Below are 16,376 nucleotides of genomic sequence, written 5' to 3' on the forward strand. Positions count from 1 at the left end.
TCTGTATCTCATCCTCAGAAAATTACTCTTCAGCTTTGTTTCCAGATTGTGAAAGATACAGATAAATAGGTCGATAGACAGACGGATTCAGTTTCCTTCTTACCTGACACTGTCAAGCCTAAACTGCATCCTTCTCTTTTCTGTAAGGTCAACACCAAGGTACCTTTCCATTCATCTGGGATAGAAATAAAAAACCAATATGTAATGTAAGAATAAAATTGTCTTACCTTCAGATACACAAAACCTCTGCCGTTTTATTAAAGAACACAGTATGTGCTATTTGGTTAAAATTGCATATAATGTGTTTTTAAAAGCAACGGCAGACCTGTGGGGCCGGAGTTTCTTCCATATCTTTATCTTCAACTACGACTTACAATTTGCTTGCTACCCCGTGACAGGATGCTGGAAAAACGAAACGAAAAACCTTTCCTCTAGTCCTAAATAGATAACCAATCGCTTCTGGGTGGACAGAGGTCAATGTGTGTAAAATGTCCATGCTGCCTAATTGCCAATTTGATGAACCTTTGGACTTCATCTTGGTCATGTTGTGAGTCAAAGTCGGAGCCGCTGCATCGAAGAGATACAATGTCAGAAAAGGGGGTAATTGATAAGGAAGGGAAAAAAATGAAGAAGAAGAGAGTGGAGGGTGCAGAGGACATAGAAGGAGAGGAGTAGGAGGGAGATGGGAAGAAGAAGAAGAAGAAGAAGAAGAAGAAGAAGAAGAAGAAGAAGAAGAAGAAGAAGAAGAAGAAGAAGAAGAAGAAGAAACTGGGGAGGGGGGGGGGAGAGAGAGAGAGAGAGAGAGAGAGAGAGAGAGAGAGAGGAGAGAGAGGGAGAGAGAGAGAGAGAGAGAGAGAGAGAGGAGAGAGAGAGAGGGAGAGAGAGAGAGAGAGAGGGAGAGAGAGAGAGAGAGAGAGAGAGAGAGAGAGGCGGGGGTGGCGATGATATTACAAAGAGACGGAGAGAAGGATAATATAGTAGAATCTATTGTTGGGCTATTTCGATTTCACTTTTCTCGAGAAATGACAGATGATATTTTTTTATAGTATGAGATTCAACCAATCATACAACTTAATGCTGTCTTACCCGAAATGTCTTGCCCAAATAAATCTCCGTCAACGTCGTGTCCAGGCTGGTAACTTAGATGAGTCTCTGTGGAGAAAAAAAAAGTAATGCACAACATTTTAAATCACAGCTTGTATCTTTAAAAATAAAACAAACATTGCTTTTTTTTTACAGTTATTTCCACTAATATGGGGTTAAAGCGTTTTAAAAGGGACAAAAGTCGTGTTCAATACATTTTCAACGTACTCTATGACACCTTTTAATATAGCCAAACATTTTAAAAAATAACCAGTCTGGATGACTACCTATTTCATATCTAGCCTTCTTGAATTCTCTAAATAAATAAATTAATTAATTAATTAATTAATGTTTTGTTTTGTTTTGTTTGTTGTTTTATTTTGTTGTTGTTGTTTTCTTTATTTTGCTTTTTTGTGCAACAAAACACTTACAAACCTTTTCGCCTTTTGGCACTAAAGCATCCACAGAAAGGAAACATTTTGAGTCACAACAAACACTTGTTGAATTTGAAGTCATTAAAGATAACGTTGAGACAACTTCAAGTCATCGTAATAAATATAACTGGTATCATCCCCTCCTTTTTGCACCCTATATATGTTTCCATTGTTCCATAATATTAAAATTCGTTGTTACTAAATGATTATCTCTCCTGACTGGAATGGGTTTCATTTCAGAATAAAAGCCGGGAACAGATTCCACTTCACAAAACATCAATTACCAACACACATTTAGAGTAATAAACACATTTCTCCACCATTAACAAAGGAAAAAATTAAACCATCACTCTTTATATCACATGTTATTGTAGGGCAGGTGCTCATATTTTATCTAAATTCACTAAGTAAAAGAAGATACCAATATCAGGGTTACAAGTTCAAATATATTATTCTGAAGTGAAACACTTAGACAAATGTGTATTTATTTACGGAACTGATAAACAAAATCCAAACATATGCTTGCTGTAATGACCCCCCCCCCCCCCCCCCAAAAAAAAAAAACAAACAAACAACAACAACAACAAACAACTTTTAAACCAATGTTAAATATTTTCATCACAGCAACGGTAAATAAGTCAGTAATTATCGCTCTGAATTCAGACTTGCAAATTTAAAATTTAGACTAAATCATTCAATGGTGATTTATTATGAGAATCAACAAATCATTTTACATACAATTTAGAACAAGTAGTTCCTATGGTCAGAAAAGAGATCAATGTGTATAAATAATCCAATTTGCAGACCAAAACATCTATCTCGTACATTACGGTCCTACCTTGACACAAGACACCTGCTATCGTTATTTCCCTTATCTTAAAAGAAATAACATAAAACTGGTTGGCCTTCAGCGTGGTTATAAGGATATAAAGGTGAGGAACCCGCAGTGTCTACTTTATAAATGACGTTTAGTTTGTTATGGTCTTATTTTTCCTTCCTTGTGACTTTAATTTTGCATTAAGTGGGGTTTTTTTTACTTTCCTTTTTGTCTATTTTTCTTCAATTGTTTTATTTGTTTACATTTCTTGAACTCTATATCTCTATTTTCTTTTTTTTACTTTTCGATAAGAGTAAGCAGTGAGGAAGTACTCTCATAAGTATTAATGGTCAGTGCCACTTGTTAAAATCGGAACACTACAAACGAATTTCTAGGACATTTTCAGATCCATTGTCAAGGGTATCCATGACATCAGTGATACAAATGTGGCAAACGAGAAAAGAGAAAGACAGATTGCAAGTGATGAACTCCTGTTATAGACAGGTCATTAGTAGCTCGGGGGGTATTGATAACGACTATCAGAGACACTTTAATTTAACAAGACAAAACAATTCCACCTTATTCATTTTTTCCATCAAAAATTAAAATTATAGAATAGCCTAACAGAGTATTCTTTTAATTAGTGTCTTTACAACATGACAAAAATAATTCATTGTGTGTGACAGATAAGATCATCAATAAGCATAATAATAAGTCAGCCATTGCTCGTATGGCTTGAGTCGACTACACCGACGAAAAGGAAGATATTTCTTGGAGAGAATTTAAACCTTCAACAAATATAACAATTATGGTTAGAAGTTTCAAACAACAAATACCACGTGGTTAGATAAACATATATTGTCAAGATTTGACTTGATCAAAATATTTAAACAGTTCGCTCCAATAAGAAAATGGGTCAGCGAGGGTTAAATTGGGTTTTGTTTAACTTTTTCTTCCGGGGTACGGGTTTTGAAGTACATGTTTATTTATTGTGTGCCCTTTCAACGTTAAAAGATTATTTCCACCTGAAAACAGTGCAGCAAATAATCTAGAAAACGTGCTTTAGTGTTTTGATCTTGTATCATTTGAAAGGAATTGGTGAGGGGATGGGAGAAAGGAGAAAAGAAATTGGGAAGGGGTTCTCTCTCTCTCTCTCTCTCTCTCTCTCTCTCTCTCTCTCTCTCTCTCTCTCTCTCTCCTTCTCTCTCTCTCTCTCGCTTTCTCTCTATCTCTTTCTTCTCTCTCTCTCTCTCTCTCTCTCTCTCTCTCCCTCTCTCTCTCTCCCTCTCTCTCTCTCTCATATCTATCTATCTTCTATCTCTTCTCTATCTATCTACTATCTATCTATCTATCGATCTTTCTCTCTTCTCTTCTCTTTCTCTCTCTCTCTCTTCTCTCTCCCTCTCTCTCTCTTCTCTCTCTCTCTCTCTCTCTCTCTCTCTCTCTCTCTCTCTCTGGCTCTGGTGCTGAGATAGAGGCAATAAACATCATGACACGAGGTAACGGTGTGAAGAACCATCGGAAGTCATAAATAAACAACAGTCCTTGGGTTTGGCCAGAGGACTTACATAGGTATTTATGTCTTCTGGTTTGGCTGACAGTGAAAGAAATAGTATTAAGTAAAAGCAAAGTGTGTTAGATATAGATATAGATTATGGATTTATATTTCGACAAGACGGTCAGCAAAAGACCTTTTCTATGTGGAATTCAATATCTTAAATCGCTCTTTAAATATAAATAAAGGTTTTGGCGATAAGTTGTTTCGTAGAAGAAGTAATATGTAGGCACTAATATTGTTATATATACTATAATTACAACTCTCGACTTATTCAGGCGTCCTGATAAATGTGTTCGAATACTCAAGTCAAGAGCGAAAGTACAGTCATTAGTTCCATGTTCAGTCGGGATATTTTCTAACTGATCGGTGTATTAGCAGTGACTGGATGACTCCGTCGATTGTATCTGTCGGAAAGTACTTTGCGATAGACAATTTTATATCACGAGGGTATAAATAACAATGTGAAATTGAATGTAAGCTTCAATTTAATATACAAAAACAGATAAAATAGACGTACCGGATTTCCCCTTTATCAACAAAACAGGATGAATGAAACACTACAGACAAATGAGATAATGTGGTAGTGGCGTTGTTAAGATGAATAAACAAAAACATGATCGACATTTTAAAATAAACCTTTTATGTTAAATGTGAAAACAAGCTTTGCCAGTACTTGGTAGAATAGTTAACAAGAATAAATCTGTACAAAAATCTATGTATTCTCTCAAATGGCAGTCTCAATGGAAAGGCGGAGTCACAGGTTTGAAAGCTTTTGCCAAAATGAGGGTCCTTTAAATCGACCGATATTTGAAAGACGACTTTTCTGGCCAATATTTTTAACAATCCGAGTTATTCCAGAGTACGGCAGTTAGTGAACTGGTTACAAGGGAGATAGTTTGTGCAGGTGTTGGGTGAGCTGAGTGAAAACCTAATTGAGAGTAAAGAGAGCGTTAAGATGGGACAGAGTTGATGATTTATTTAAGAAAAAACCTCATGGATCGGAATAGAAAACTATCTACTCGTAATTGGCCGCTAACGCTATGGCGAATTACTTTCGCAGAAAAAAGAAAATAAAATAATTAAGACTAATTCTTCCCATGAATAAGCATCTACAATTTTTGCGAATCTACTGAAGTCTATAAACTCTTCAATTGTCAATATTTGGTAAGAATGTTGTTTTTATTTATTAATTTTGTTTTCTTGTTTTGTTTCTTGTTTATTTTCTTTTTTTTTTTTTTTTGTACGTACCGTTATTTGGTTGGGAGGGTGTTCTTGTTTGTTTTTTTTGGTTTTTTTTTTTGGTCTTTGTTTTGTTGGGAAGTGGAAAGGCGGGGGGGGGGGGGGTGTTTTAGACCTTTTTTTTTTGTCCATTTAAAAAAGAATGTTTTGTTTTTTCTTTTTGTTTTTGTTTTTTTGGGGGGTTTTTTGTTTTTTTTTCTTTTGTTTGTTTGTTTTTTGTTTTTGTTTTTGTTTTTTGGTAGATTTTTAAAAAAAATTTTCTTTGTTTTTAATCTTTAAAAATGCACTCAAATGTTTCGAATTAAACAATGCAATATCAGAATTTTGAACCTGAAAATCCATTTCTTTGCTGTTTTACTAAATGAAGAAAACACATCTCAAATCAATTCTACTGACATAATGCCTTGTTTTGTTTTGTTTTCTCATCCCATGTAGCAAAAGGTTATAATGAGCCCTTACAATTAAGGCGTTCAGTAATTAGACGTAATATTCTCGTAAATATGCATGCACGTCTAGACGTTGGCTGGAGCGTTCAGTTGTTAATATTTACAGCAGCATACGGTAATGGTTCGCTAATTGAGACTGCATCTTAGTCATTATAGTGTTAATTTTCTCTGTGTGTAAGTCGATACATTTCAGGTACTTAGCCACTCAGTATTATGTCACTCAGTACGGCAATGAATACAGTCGTAGAGTGATGAGATTTAAGCACCTGACTAAAATGATAACATAAATACGCACATTTATATAATTTCACCATGCTCATTGTTTCATTCACTCCCTTACCAGACGATATGAAACCATATTTTTACTCGAGGTATAACAGTTCAAGTTGCCAGTTAGGTACTCTTATAGATAGTATGCGCTTGGCTAAGAAGCCCACAACATTGCCATCCGGAAGTTTAACGGACAAAAACACAAAACTAGTGTAACCTGAAACATTTATAGTCTGGTTAATACAGTTTAGTGAGAATAACTCATAAACGCGGATGGCAAAAAGCAGTAACAAAGACTTCAGTGACGTCAACTTCATACTATCTATAAGTAGAGTATTTTTTAAATACAAAATCCGCAACTTGTCCCGTGTGTTTTCCGCCTCAGACACTTTCATTTTTCCGTGGGTAAGATTATAGCCCAGGATAGAGAAGGATGGAAACTGTTTGTCTGTGGCCTATACCCTGACCCAGGGTGAAAAAGGCAATGATGATGAAGATTATTAACTTGATTAATTAGACGATAATACAGGCGATTCCTATTGATATCAAGCATTTGTTTGATGGGTTATCTAATCTTATACATGATCCCTTACGGACTGTCTAGGCGGAGACACAAGATATACATATTTTAAATTCCTTTATCAATCCCCAAGAACAGCACCCGAAAGTGAGCAAAGGCATGGTGACTTGCTCAAGGCCACAAAGCGTGGCGGGGAGTTGAACCATGGCCTTCGTAAAGTTATGACCTGACACTGACCAAAAAATGACGTCAAAATGCCAGTCTTTTGCCAAAAAGAAAACAAATCGTGAGTTGTATTCAATAGTTCAACCATTGAAATAACTTGTTTCCATGAGCACTACTAACGACAACTCACTAGCGGTGCAAAAACCAAATAATGACGTCAAACTGCCAGTCCTTTTGGATTTCAGTGTCAGGCTATAGATAGTTCGAAGATGACGTCAATCAAGCCTTTGTTGTTATATTTTGCCATCCGCGTTTGTGAGTTATCCTCACTGAACTGTATTAACCAGACTATAAAAGTTCATGGTTACACATAGTTTTGTGTGTTCGTCCGTTATACTTCCGGATGGCAATGTTATGAGCTTCTTTGCCAAGCGCATACTATCTATAGCATAACGATGGCTATGGTTGAACTCGGTACCTTCTGAGTACTAAGCTCTGTTGTCTGTGTTACGCTGCCCCTTATGACGATGCTGTGCGATTTCATTAGTTGGTATCTATGAGGTGATAATTTGACCACCACGAGCCCACTAAACCTTCACGATGTTCAAAGTGTTCAGGCGCTAAAGTACACCTGAAGACGATCATTACAAAGGAGGTTAGACGACATGTTAATGACGTGCCTTCAATGGCTGCTCGGCAATTTTATCTCCCTTTCAAAACCCTATCTTTAATCAAAACGCGATGAGTGGTGGTTGTGGTAGGCGAGTGAGTGGATGTTTGGGTAGAAGTACCCCATTGTCATCATCCGATAATTGAAGCGTGGCCTATCTCAAGGTTTTGTTGAGTGCGAGACTAATGAGAAACTAGACTATAGAGAGAATGCGGTTAACGTCACTTTACATTTTGTGGCCGTTTAAAGTCAGCTCGAGAGCTTATCAGGAATACATTCTTTCTCACATACTGTATAACAGGTCACTATTACACATTCTGTCATGTTGGTTACACTAATTATTCTTAACACAAATCAAGCGAGGAATGGTTCAAATTTTACGAAACTGGGCGTAATCAATGGAATATATCTTTCAGAAGCGTCTCTTCATTATGCCCGATTTTTTTTTCTTATTGTTTATAACGAGTAAAACTGTAATACAACGTTTGCCTTAACTCTTCAAAATATACGCACCAATGTGCTGTGTGATTCCGTGAGGAGAATGATAACTATCTTTTATCATGCTTAAATTTTGACACAGATGCACGGAAATATCGTGGAATCAAAAGGACAAAGGCACAAATAAAACAATCTGACAGCTTTGAGCTCGGTAAAAAGTAAATAACTGGTATCTTCAATACGTTTCCCTAAATACTAAATACCCATCCTTTCTAAAATGTTTTTGATGGTATAATTCTGTTTGTTGTTTTTTTGTGTTTTTTATTTGTTTTGTGTTTGCTTTTATTTTTGTTTTGGTTTGTTTTGTTTTGTTTTTTGGGGTTTTTTTTATTTTGTGTTTTTTGTTTTTTTGTTTTTTGTTGGGGGGGGGGGGTTGTTTTGTTTTTTTTGTCTTTTTCGTTATATGAGCAGACACATGATGGAAAAGTGAAGAATTGAGACATTTTTACAAGTTGAGGGTCATTTTTGATCAAGTAAAAGTTTTGTAACCAAAATAAAACATAACGTACTTTTTTTTCCAGAGTACGGCACATCAATGCTCTAGGTAATGAATTATGATTTTCATTGAAGACGATTAGCCAGTCAACTGCCGCCGTACTCTGGAAAAACATGTGTTTAAAGATTTGGCCAGAAAACGAGGCCTTCAAAAGATCATATAAAACGATCGTATTTGAAGGCCAAATTTTTGAATACATGTTTTCTTTTCAGAGTACGACAGTTAAATGGTTAAAGAAAGAAAACCTTTCGTTGTCGAGGAGGGAGGTCGAGCTAATGAGGGCAGTCACTAATCGCAAGGACTCTCAAGTACATTCGTAATCGGTAAAAGGCGTTTTAAAGGAGAAGAGCCCAATGAAGATGTAATGCATTGTATTGTACTGTGCCCATATTGACAGTAATGGAAAGTATCGTAACAATCTCCACTACGTGCCTGCCAGCCTAAGCAATCGGCCTCCAGATCCTCGATATTGTTCACACTTTTTGACACTGACAATTCAAAGTCCATTGCTCTCGACTCTATGGATGATACGTGAAATGTCGTCGTTTTGATTATTATTATTATTTTTTAAATTATTATTATTATTATTATTATTATTATTATTATTATTATTATTATTATTATTATTATTATTATTATTATTATCATTATTACAATTGCCAGCCGGCTTCTGATGGTAACACTAAGTTTACAATAATATTGTATGAGGATCGATCATACCCAACACTGTTATTGATTGAGCGCTGAAGAAGGCTGATTAAGCCACACACAAAAAATAAAATTAAAAAAGGAAGATTTTTTACGTAGAAATAAGATGTGATCACCTCTATCGCTTGTTTGTTTGTTTTGTTTTTTAATAAATCAAAAGTAGTCATTTTGTATATTATTATAAGAATATAAAGATTATGAAATGGTAACATATTTTAAGTAAGTTTGACACAAGGTGACCAGCTGTAAAATCGATGTCACGCTGATACTTTATATTGGATTTTAAACAGAATTTAGAACATTTGAGTAAAATCATTCCTTTATTGGGGAAAGTGAAATATATTATTTCCTTAACCTCAAAGGAAAAATTTTCTTCAGTCATATAACTTTGACTTTAAAGTTAGTTTTCTGCAAATAGTTCATTCCGTCAATATGATAATGGCGTGGTGCCTCATAATTAATAAAATCATTATCAAAAGTCTAAAAAGGGTTGGGCATGCGGCGACGTGCAGGTCTGATAACCGAATGCAAATGTGGACTTGTTTTAACATTGTTGTAATAGAGACTAAGTTGCGTTGGTTTGAGAGTATGTATTTATTCCATTACAACAAAGGGCCCACAACAAATTGGGATATCAGACCGGCAAATAAGTCCACGTCGGCATGAGGCAAATTTCTGACGGTCATTGTGTTGGGAGTTGCCATTGAAATCTAAAGAACTAGATCTGCAAGTCCCAAGGTATTTGAAAACGATATAAAGACATAGTGGGAGGAGAGAGATCGATATAACATGACAGCCAGTCATAATTGCTCTTCAAACTTTGTTTCACTTTAAAAATAAAAAGACCCACGTTAATGTTGATTTTGTTAATTTATGAATAAGAAAACTAGCTGTCGTGTTTTTTTTTAAAAACTCGATCTCAGCCTAATCTGAATTGAAAAATAGATTTTATACAAAAAACGGTTTCTAAATTATTGATGCTAAGCGTTAAGGTAAATACTCACAACATCCCCCAGTCGGATAAAACGTACCAACACACAAAAATATATAACGAAATTGTGAACGTTTATAGTCTGATTGACATGATTTAGTGAGAACAAATCACCAAAATGGATGTCTAAAAACAATAACAAAGAACGGAGTGATGTAGTCTCTTTCCTTCTATAGAATTCAGAGATAGCAGATTTTTTTTTATTCTTTAGCCTGCCACGACTAGCAAGCGTCTGAGTGAGCCACTCGTTTTTCATATTCCCATCCGCTATTTTGTGTGTAAAATATCATTAGTAATGGCTGGTGGTGAACCCTTCAATTGATTATCGAGTAATGAACCTTGACGGTCAGGAAGATAGAGTAAATGGAAAGGCCCATGATAGCATCACGGGAATGTTATAAGGTGAATTGGTGTAGAAGTAACTAGAAGTAGTCTATTCTGATGTGGAATGTGACGGCAGGTATTAATAAAGCCGATACGCCAGCTAGTTGAAGGTCAACTCCATGGTCAAACAGTTTGTGTGTCTATTTGTCATCACACTTATTCCAGTCCATCCGAACCATGATATGATGCTAGTGAGGAGACGGAGTTCATTCCTGGTCAAAGTGTTCCGTTTAATGGACAAAAAAAAACATCTTGCTTGTTACCATTTGGATAGCCAATCGCAATATACATTCCTTCCTGCAGATCTCATAATACTATCTGAACGACGGCGTCAATCTGGTATTTTTTGTCGGAATGAACTTTGTTGAATAATATCAATAACAACAAATCTTGAAGTGAGCAGAAAAGTACCAGAAGACAACAGAGAATAGCAAACTTGGCGGCGATGGGGGCTCGAACCCACGACCTTACTGGTACGACAGCTCCACCTGGCCGGGGAGAGGGTAGCACTGCTGTCAGAGCTATCCATCACCTCTGGAGTTCTTTTCTACTCACTTCATTCTTTGTTGTTATCAATATAAGCGCCTGCTCCACTTACTTTTCCGAAGAATATTAAGCTAATAGTCAAATTATCAAAATTGTGGAGATCTAATTTTTTGAATATCAAGAAATAAAACACATTTTCCTTGACGAAGGCAATTATGTTGACTCTAATTTCATAATTTTTGCTTTCAAGGAATCCTGTTCATCTCGACATAATGCTATTTTGAAACAGTTATGTTCAGCTGTTTAATCACTGCCTGTGGACAGAGTGTCAGGAAAAAAAGCATCATCAACTCAGCCTGAAACCTTTTCTACTTTTATAAGTCATTCAGTGAAAATAGCTGTGCGATAAGGTGTCTCGTTTTGCGATGAAATCAAGAGATGTTGAGAGTGATCAGTGACTAGATAACCAACAGACTCAAAGGTATAGCTAATTACATGCATGTAAACAAAAAAAGGGAGAAAAGATGCGAATCGGTTTTCCAACACTAACACGGAACGTTTTACAAAGAGAAGGAGAAGTCGGATTAGATAGAAGGGAGTTGAAGAGGAGCTGATGAGAAATTGGGAAGGGGAAAGAGAAGTTGAAGAGGGAGGAGAAGATGAAGTGTGATAAGAGGAAAAATAAATTGGTCAGATTATGATCATGTTGATGTTGATACTTATCATAATGTTGATTTCAAAATAAAGTTGACTCATACGTACTTATGAATCTAACCCTTTTCATAACCATCAATGTTGCGTAATTGCGTTGCGTGTAGTTACGCTACTTTGGCATAGACCCAGGCCGATTATCTTGTTTCCCATAATGTACAAAAATGTAACAAACAAAATGAAATTTTGCTGGAGAGGGACATCGATTTTTTATTAGACTACATATTTCATTATTTCCTATTGGGAATGACGAGACGATGAATGCTTGTGAATACGTAGTGGCTAGATTGATGGATGGCAGGGGAGGGAGGGGCGGGGGTGGGGGAAGATGTCCTATCAGGGTTGCCAGTTTGATTTTCAAAAGCCAAATTTGTATTTTCTTTTTTTTTTAACGTGCCATTAAAAAACATATTTGGGCATTTTAATAATAGTTTTCGTTCTGTTATGTAAATATAATTTGGTGGGTTTGTGAATTTCAAAACACATATCTAACTTAACTTGTTAAATAGATGGATTTACGGAAATTAAGGTGTTTTTACACCTTTTAAAAATCTGTCAAATGCAAAAAAGAACAGCTTTTAATAAGTCATGGCACTTCTGTTCTGAAAAGAAAGTGGAAAAATGTATTAAAAATCCGTGTCTAATGACACAATAGTGGTACGGAGCGTCAATTTAGTATTATGTCAAGATGAGCCAGATGAAGGGTGTTGAGCTTTAAGTTAAAATTATCACACTGCATTGCAAACTTTAGATATCTCTTTTAGCGGTTACCGAATTTTCCTTACTGAAAACATGAACAATTTTGCCCGGGAAATAAAAACTTGTAAGTTTGTAGTTCAGTGTGAGATATTTGGCATAATGTTGAAAAATTATCTGTAAACCCTGGCACGGATCTACTAGTGGAGAGGACGTGGAGGATAAAATAGAGGTTGAAAAGAGAGAGAGAGGGAGAAAAGGAAAAAAAAAAAGCTTAACAGGTTATGCGTAAACTCTCTCTCTCTCTCTCTCTCTCTCTCTCTCTCTCTCTCTCTCTCTCTCTCTCTCTCTCTCTCTCTCTCTCTCTCTCTCTTTGAGTAAATATGGGTATGACGATGTGTAACGGCCCAACAAAATACTTCTAGAATTATCATAAACAAATAACAATGAAATGAAAAGAAAACAAACCAAATTTCTAATAGATCAATTTCAGTCTTCTGCACTGCTATGTAAAAAGAAAATAAATAGGTTCCTTACATAAAAACTCTCTTTTCAATTCTTCCATCATCTTAATAATTCCGGTAGGTCATTTGTTAGAGCGATCGATTTACAAGCGTTCTGATTTGCCTGGAGGCAATGTTTATTGTTTTATTTGTTTGCTTTTTTTGTTTGTTTGTTTGTTTGTTTTTCTTTTTGTTGTTGTCTGCGTTTTTACTCCTCTATCCGGCCAGGACAGGACTGATTGGATAGTTTGGTCTGTTAGAGCTAGTAGAAAATCATCATGCAATAGATCGCTGTTTTATCCCAAAGGTAACCTACTATCCACCAACAGAAACCGGGACCACGTTTGGTCAATGAACCTGGATGCTCTAAATGAATACTTTTTTTTTTTTCATTGTCTTGGCTGGGGTCTTAAGTAATTAAAGAGTCTGCCATCAGTCAGACCGGAAATAATCAGATGGAATCAAGGACGGATAAGAGGTGCTTAGAGATGGAATCAATGATTGAATTGGTTGAGCTTGAATCCATAGAGACACGGCCTTGTCATCCCTAATGTACTTTGGATTAATCTATTGTGTCTCTGATCAGTTTCTCAGCGTGGATTCGCTGCTACTGGATGGTAAAAAGGTATAAGTGAGTATTGAGGGGATTGGAGGCCAAGATTCAACAACGTGGACTTGAATTCCTTCCTGCTTTTACCAAAACAAATCCATCATTTGATTTACCCTTCCGATGTATGTTATAGTTTCATAATGTGGGAACGTCAAAAAATTATTTTTTGGATCCAACTATTTGTACTCTTCATCCTCCTCCTCCTCCTCCTCCTCCTCCTCCTCCTCCTCCTCCTCCTCCTCCTCCCATCATCATCATCATCATCATCATCATCATCATCATCATCAGCAGCAGCAGCAGCAGCAGCAGCAGCAGCAGCATCGTCGTCATCATCATCAACGTCGTCACTCGTCACCATCATCATCGTCGTCGTCGTCATCGTCATCATCACCATCATCAGTAGCAGCAGCAGCCGCAGCCACATCATCCTTTTCTTCTTTTCCTTTTTCGGAACCGGCTGACTGCATTGCTAAAATGTCGATGAGTTCAAATTCCGCACACAGTCATTACTTACCGTGAAAGAACATATAAAATCGATAACCATATTATCTATTATTATAGTCATTGAAGCATGTAAACGTTGAAATTTCGACAAGGAAAGGCGTTGAGTACGGATGGAGAGAGAGAGAGAGAGAGAGAGAGAGAGAGAGAGAAATAGAGAGAGAGAGAGAGAGAGAGAGAGAGAGAGAGAGAGATGCCTGAACCATTTGGAGGAGTGTGTGGATAGAGAGGGAAAATGATAAAGAGATAGAGAGAGGAGGTTAAAACGAAAGCAAAAGAGGAGAGAGGGGGAGGGGGAGGAAATAGAAAGAGGTATATGAGAGAGAGAGAGAGAGAGAGACAGAGAGAGAGAGAGAGAGAGAGAGAGAGAGAGAGCACGGTACATGAAGAATGGGGGGGGGGGGGAGGTAGCTTCGGATAGTGATTTTTTTGTGAAAGTGTAAAAATGGTTTTCTATTTTTACTTTTGGCCTCGTGTTGACAGTACCTCTTGGAAATGCGCGTTAAAAACAATGTTGCTATCAATAATATTGATGCCAATGACCTACTTACTCCGCGAACTAATGAGCCAAGTAATATGTGGAACCCCAAGCCTGCTCTTAATGAAATTCTCTCTCTCTCTCTCTCTCTCTCTCTCTCTCTCTCTCTCTCTCTCTCTCCCTCCCTCTCCCTCCCTCTCCCTCTCCCTCAATCTATCTATCCATCTATCCATCCATTCATCCATCCACCTATCTATCTATTCATCCATCCATCTATCTATTCACAGACACCCCCTCTCATGTAAACCCCAACACACAAGTAAAGCGAAGAACGCAAAACAAGAAAACGACATATTACTTGGTTCAACCCACTTTTCGACAAAAACGTCAGCACAAACATTGGACAGCAGTTCCTGGAGTTAATTGATACACACCTTCCAAAAAGCCACAAGCTACATAAAATTATCAACAGGAATACCATAAAAATAAGCTACTCGTGTATGCGCAACATAGAACAAATAATTTCAAGCCACAACAAAAAATATTAATAAACCACCGACAAGAGCAAAACCCACCCACAGAAAATGCAACTGCAGAAATAAGGAACATTGCCCGCTAAACAAACAATGTTTATAATCAAGTTTAATTTACCAAGCCACAGTCACCGAAACTAAAACAAACAAGCAAGAAAAATATGTAGGACTAACGGAAAATAATTTCAAAACAAGATACAACCTCCACACCTCAACATTTAGAAAACTAACAAAAAAACATTCACAAAACTCAGCGAACATATTTGGAAATTAAAAGACAACAAACTAAACCACAACATTTCATGAGAAAATTTTATCTAAAGCAACAGGATACACACCAACATCAAAACAATGTAGCTTATGCCTGGAAGAGAAATATACTATAATCAAACACCCTCATGAAGCCACACTCAACACGAAAAATTGAGATGTACAATACGTGTCCACATCGCCGGAAGTTCTTGTTAATCAACAATAAACCGGAACCACTTCAACAAACAACGACAGTCAACTCATGTAACACACTCCTGACGATGGCTAATTGGGCCTGAACTTAATGTAGACTGTCTTCAACATTGTGTAATATATTAAATATAATATCTATCTATCTATCTATCTATCTATATATATATATATATATTATATAATATATATATATATATTATATATATATATATATTATATATATTATACTATCTACTCTATCTATCTATCTTCTCTCTCTCTCTCTCTCTCTCTCCCTCCCCCTCTCTCTCAATCTATCTATCCATCCATTCAGCCATCCATCTATCTATCTATTCATCCATCCATCTATCTATCTATCTATCTATCTATCTATCTATCTATCTATCTATCTATCTACTCTATCTACTCTATCCTCTCATCTTCTCTTCTCTTCTCTACTTCTCTATCTTCTTCTTCTCTATCTTCTCTCTCTTCTCTCTCTCTATCTTCTTCTCTCATCTATCTATCATATTATATATATATTAATTATTATATATATTATATCTATATATATCTATATATTATATATTATCATATTATATATATATATTATATCACTAACTGAAATCACATCCACCCTACATATGCAATATGAAGAAAGAAAGAAAAAGAGAGAGAGAGAGAGAGAGAGAGAGAGAGAGATAGAGAGAGAGAGAGACAAATAGAAAATGTACACACACAAACACACACACACATATACATATAATCACATTATATATTAATATCATACATAATATATATATATATATATATATATATATATATATATATATATATATATATATATTATAGGTAAAGGAAAGATACAAAGTGGATAGGAAGGAACTATCTTTCGCCGAAAAAAATCTGACCTAGATATTATATTATTGCTCATAATATTATATCATACAATTTGTATAAATCTTCGATACTCCTAATAATAAGACTACACGAATAAAAAACGACAAGTGTGCATAATCGATACCAATGAATAACATCAAGCAAAGTGCTTCCCACGACTGTTATCGATAATCAGATAGATGATACAAGTCGTAGACATGAAAAACACACATAAAATCTTTGCATCAATAAATTA

At 36.0% G+C, this 16,376-nt stretch overlaps 1 protein-coding gene across 3 annotated transcripts in view; it reads right to left on the minus strand.

Moving 5' to 3' along the window:
* Positions 1–16,376, minus strand: part of LOC144974842 (glutamate receptor-interacting protein 1-like) — a 90,672-nt gene that overhangs the window by 30,333 nt on the left and 43,963 nt on the right. Inside the window, exons 2-4 of one of the 3 annotated variants that reach the window (XM_078918187.1) lie at positions 1,519–1,920; positions 1,087–1,152; positions 104–175 (exon numbers count right to left, since the gene is read on the minus strand). In XM_078918187.1, the coding sequence (XP_078774313.1) occupies positions 104–175; positions 1,087–1,152; positions 1,519–1,561 (181 nt within the window). In that variant the 5' untranslated portion in view covers positions 1,562–1,920. The remainder of the gene's footprint in view (positions 1–103; positions 176–1,086; positions 1,153–1,518; positions 1,921–16,376) is intronic. The other 2 variants (XM_078918188.1, XM_078918186.1) reach the window with 2 other exon arrangements.

This window comes from Berghia stephanieae, chromosome 6 (assembly GCF_034508935.2).
Source record: "Berghia stephanieae isolate SIO BIC M18660-M18661 chromosome 6, UCSD_Bste_1.3, whole genome shotgun sequence".
In the NCBI taxonomy this organism is placed as follows: Eukaryota; Metazoa; Mollusca; class Gastropoda; order Nudibranchia; family Aeolidiidae; genus Berghia; species Berghia stephanieae.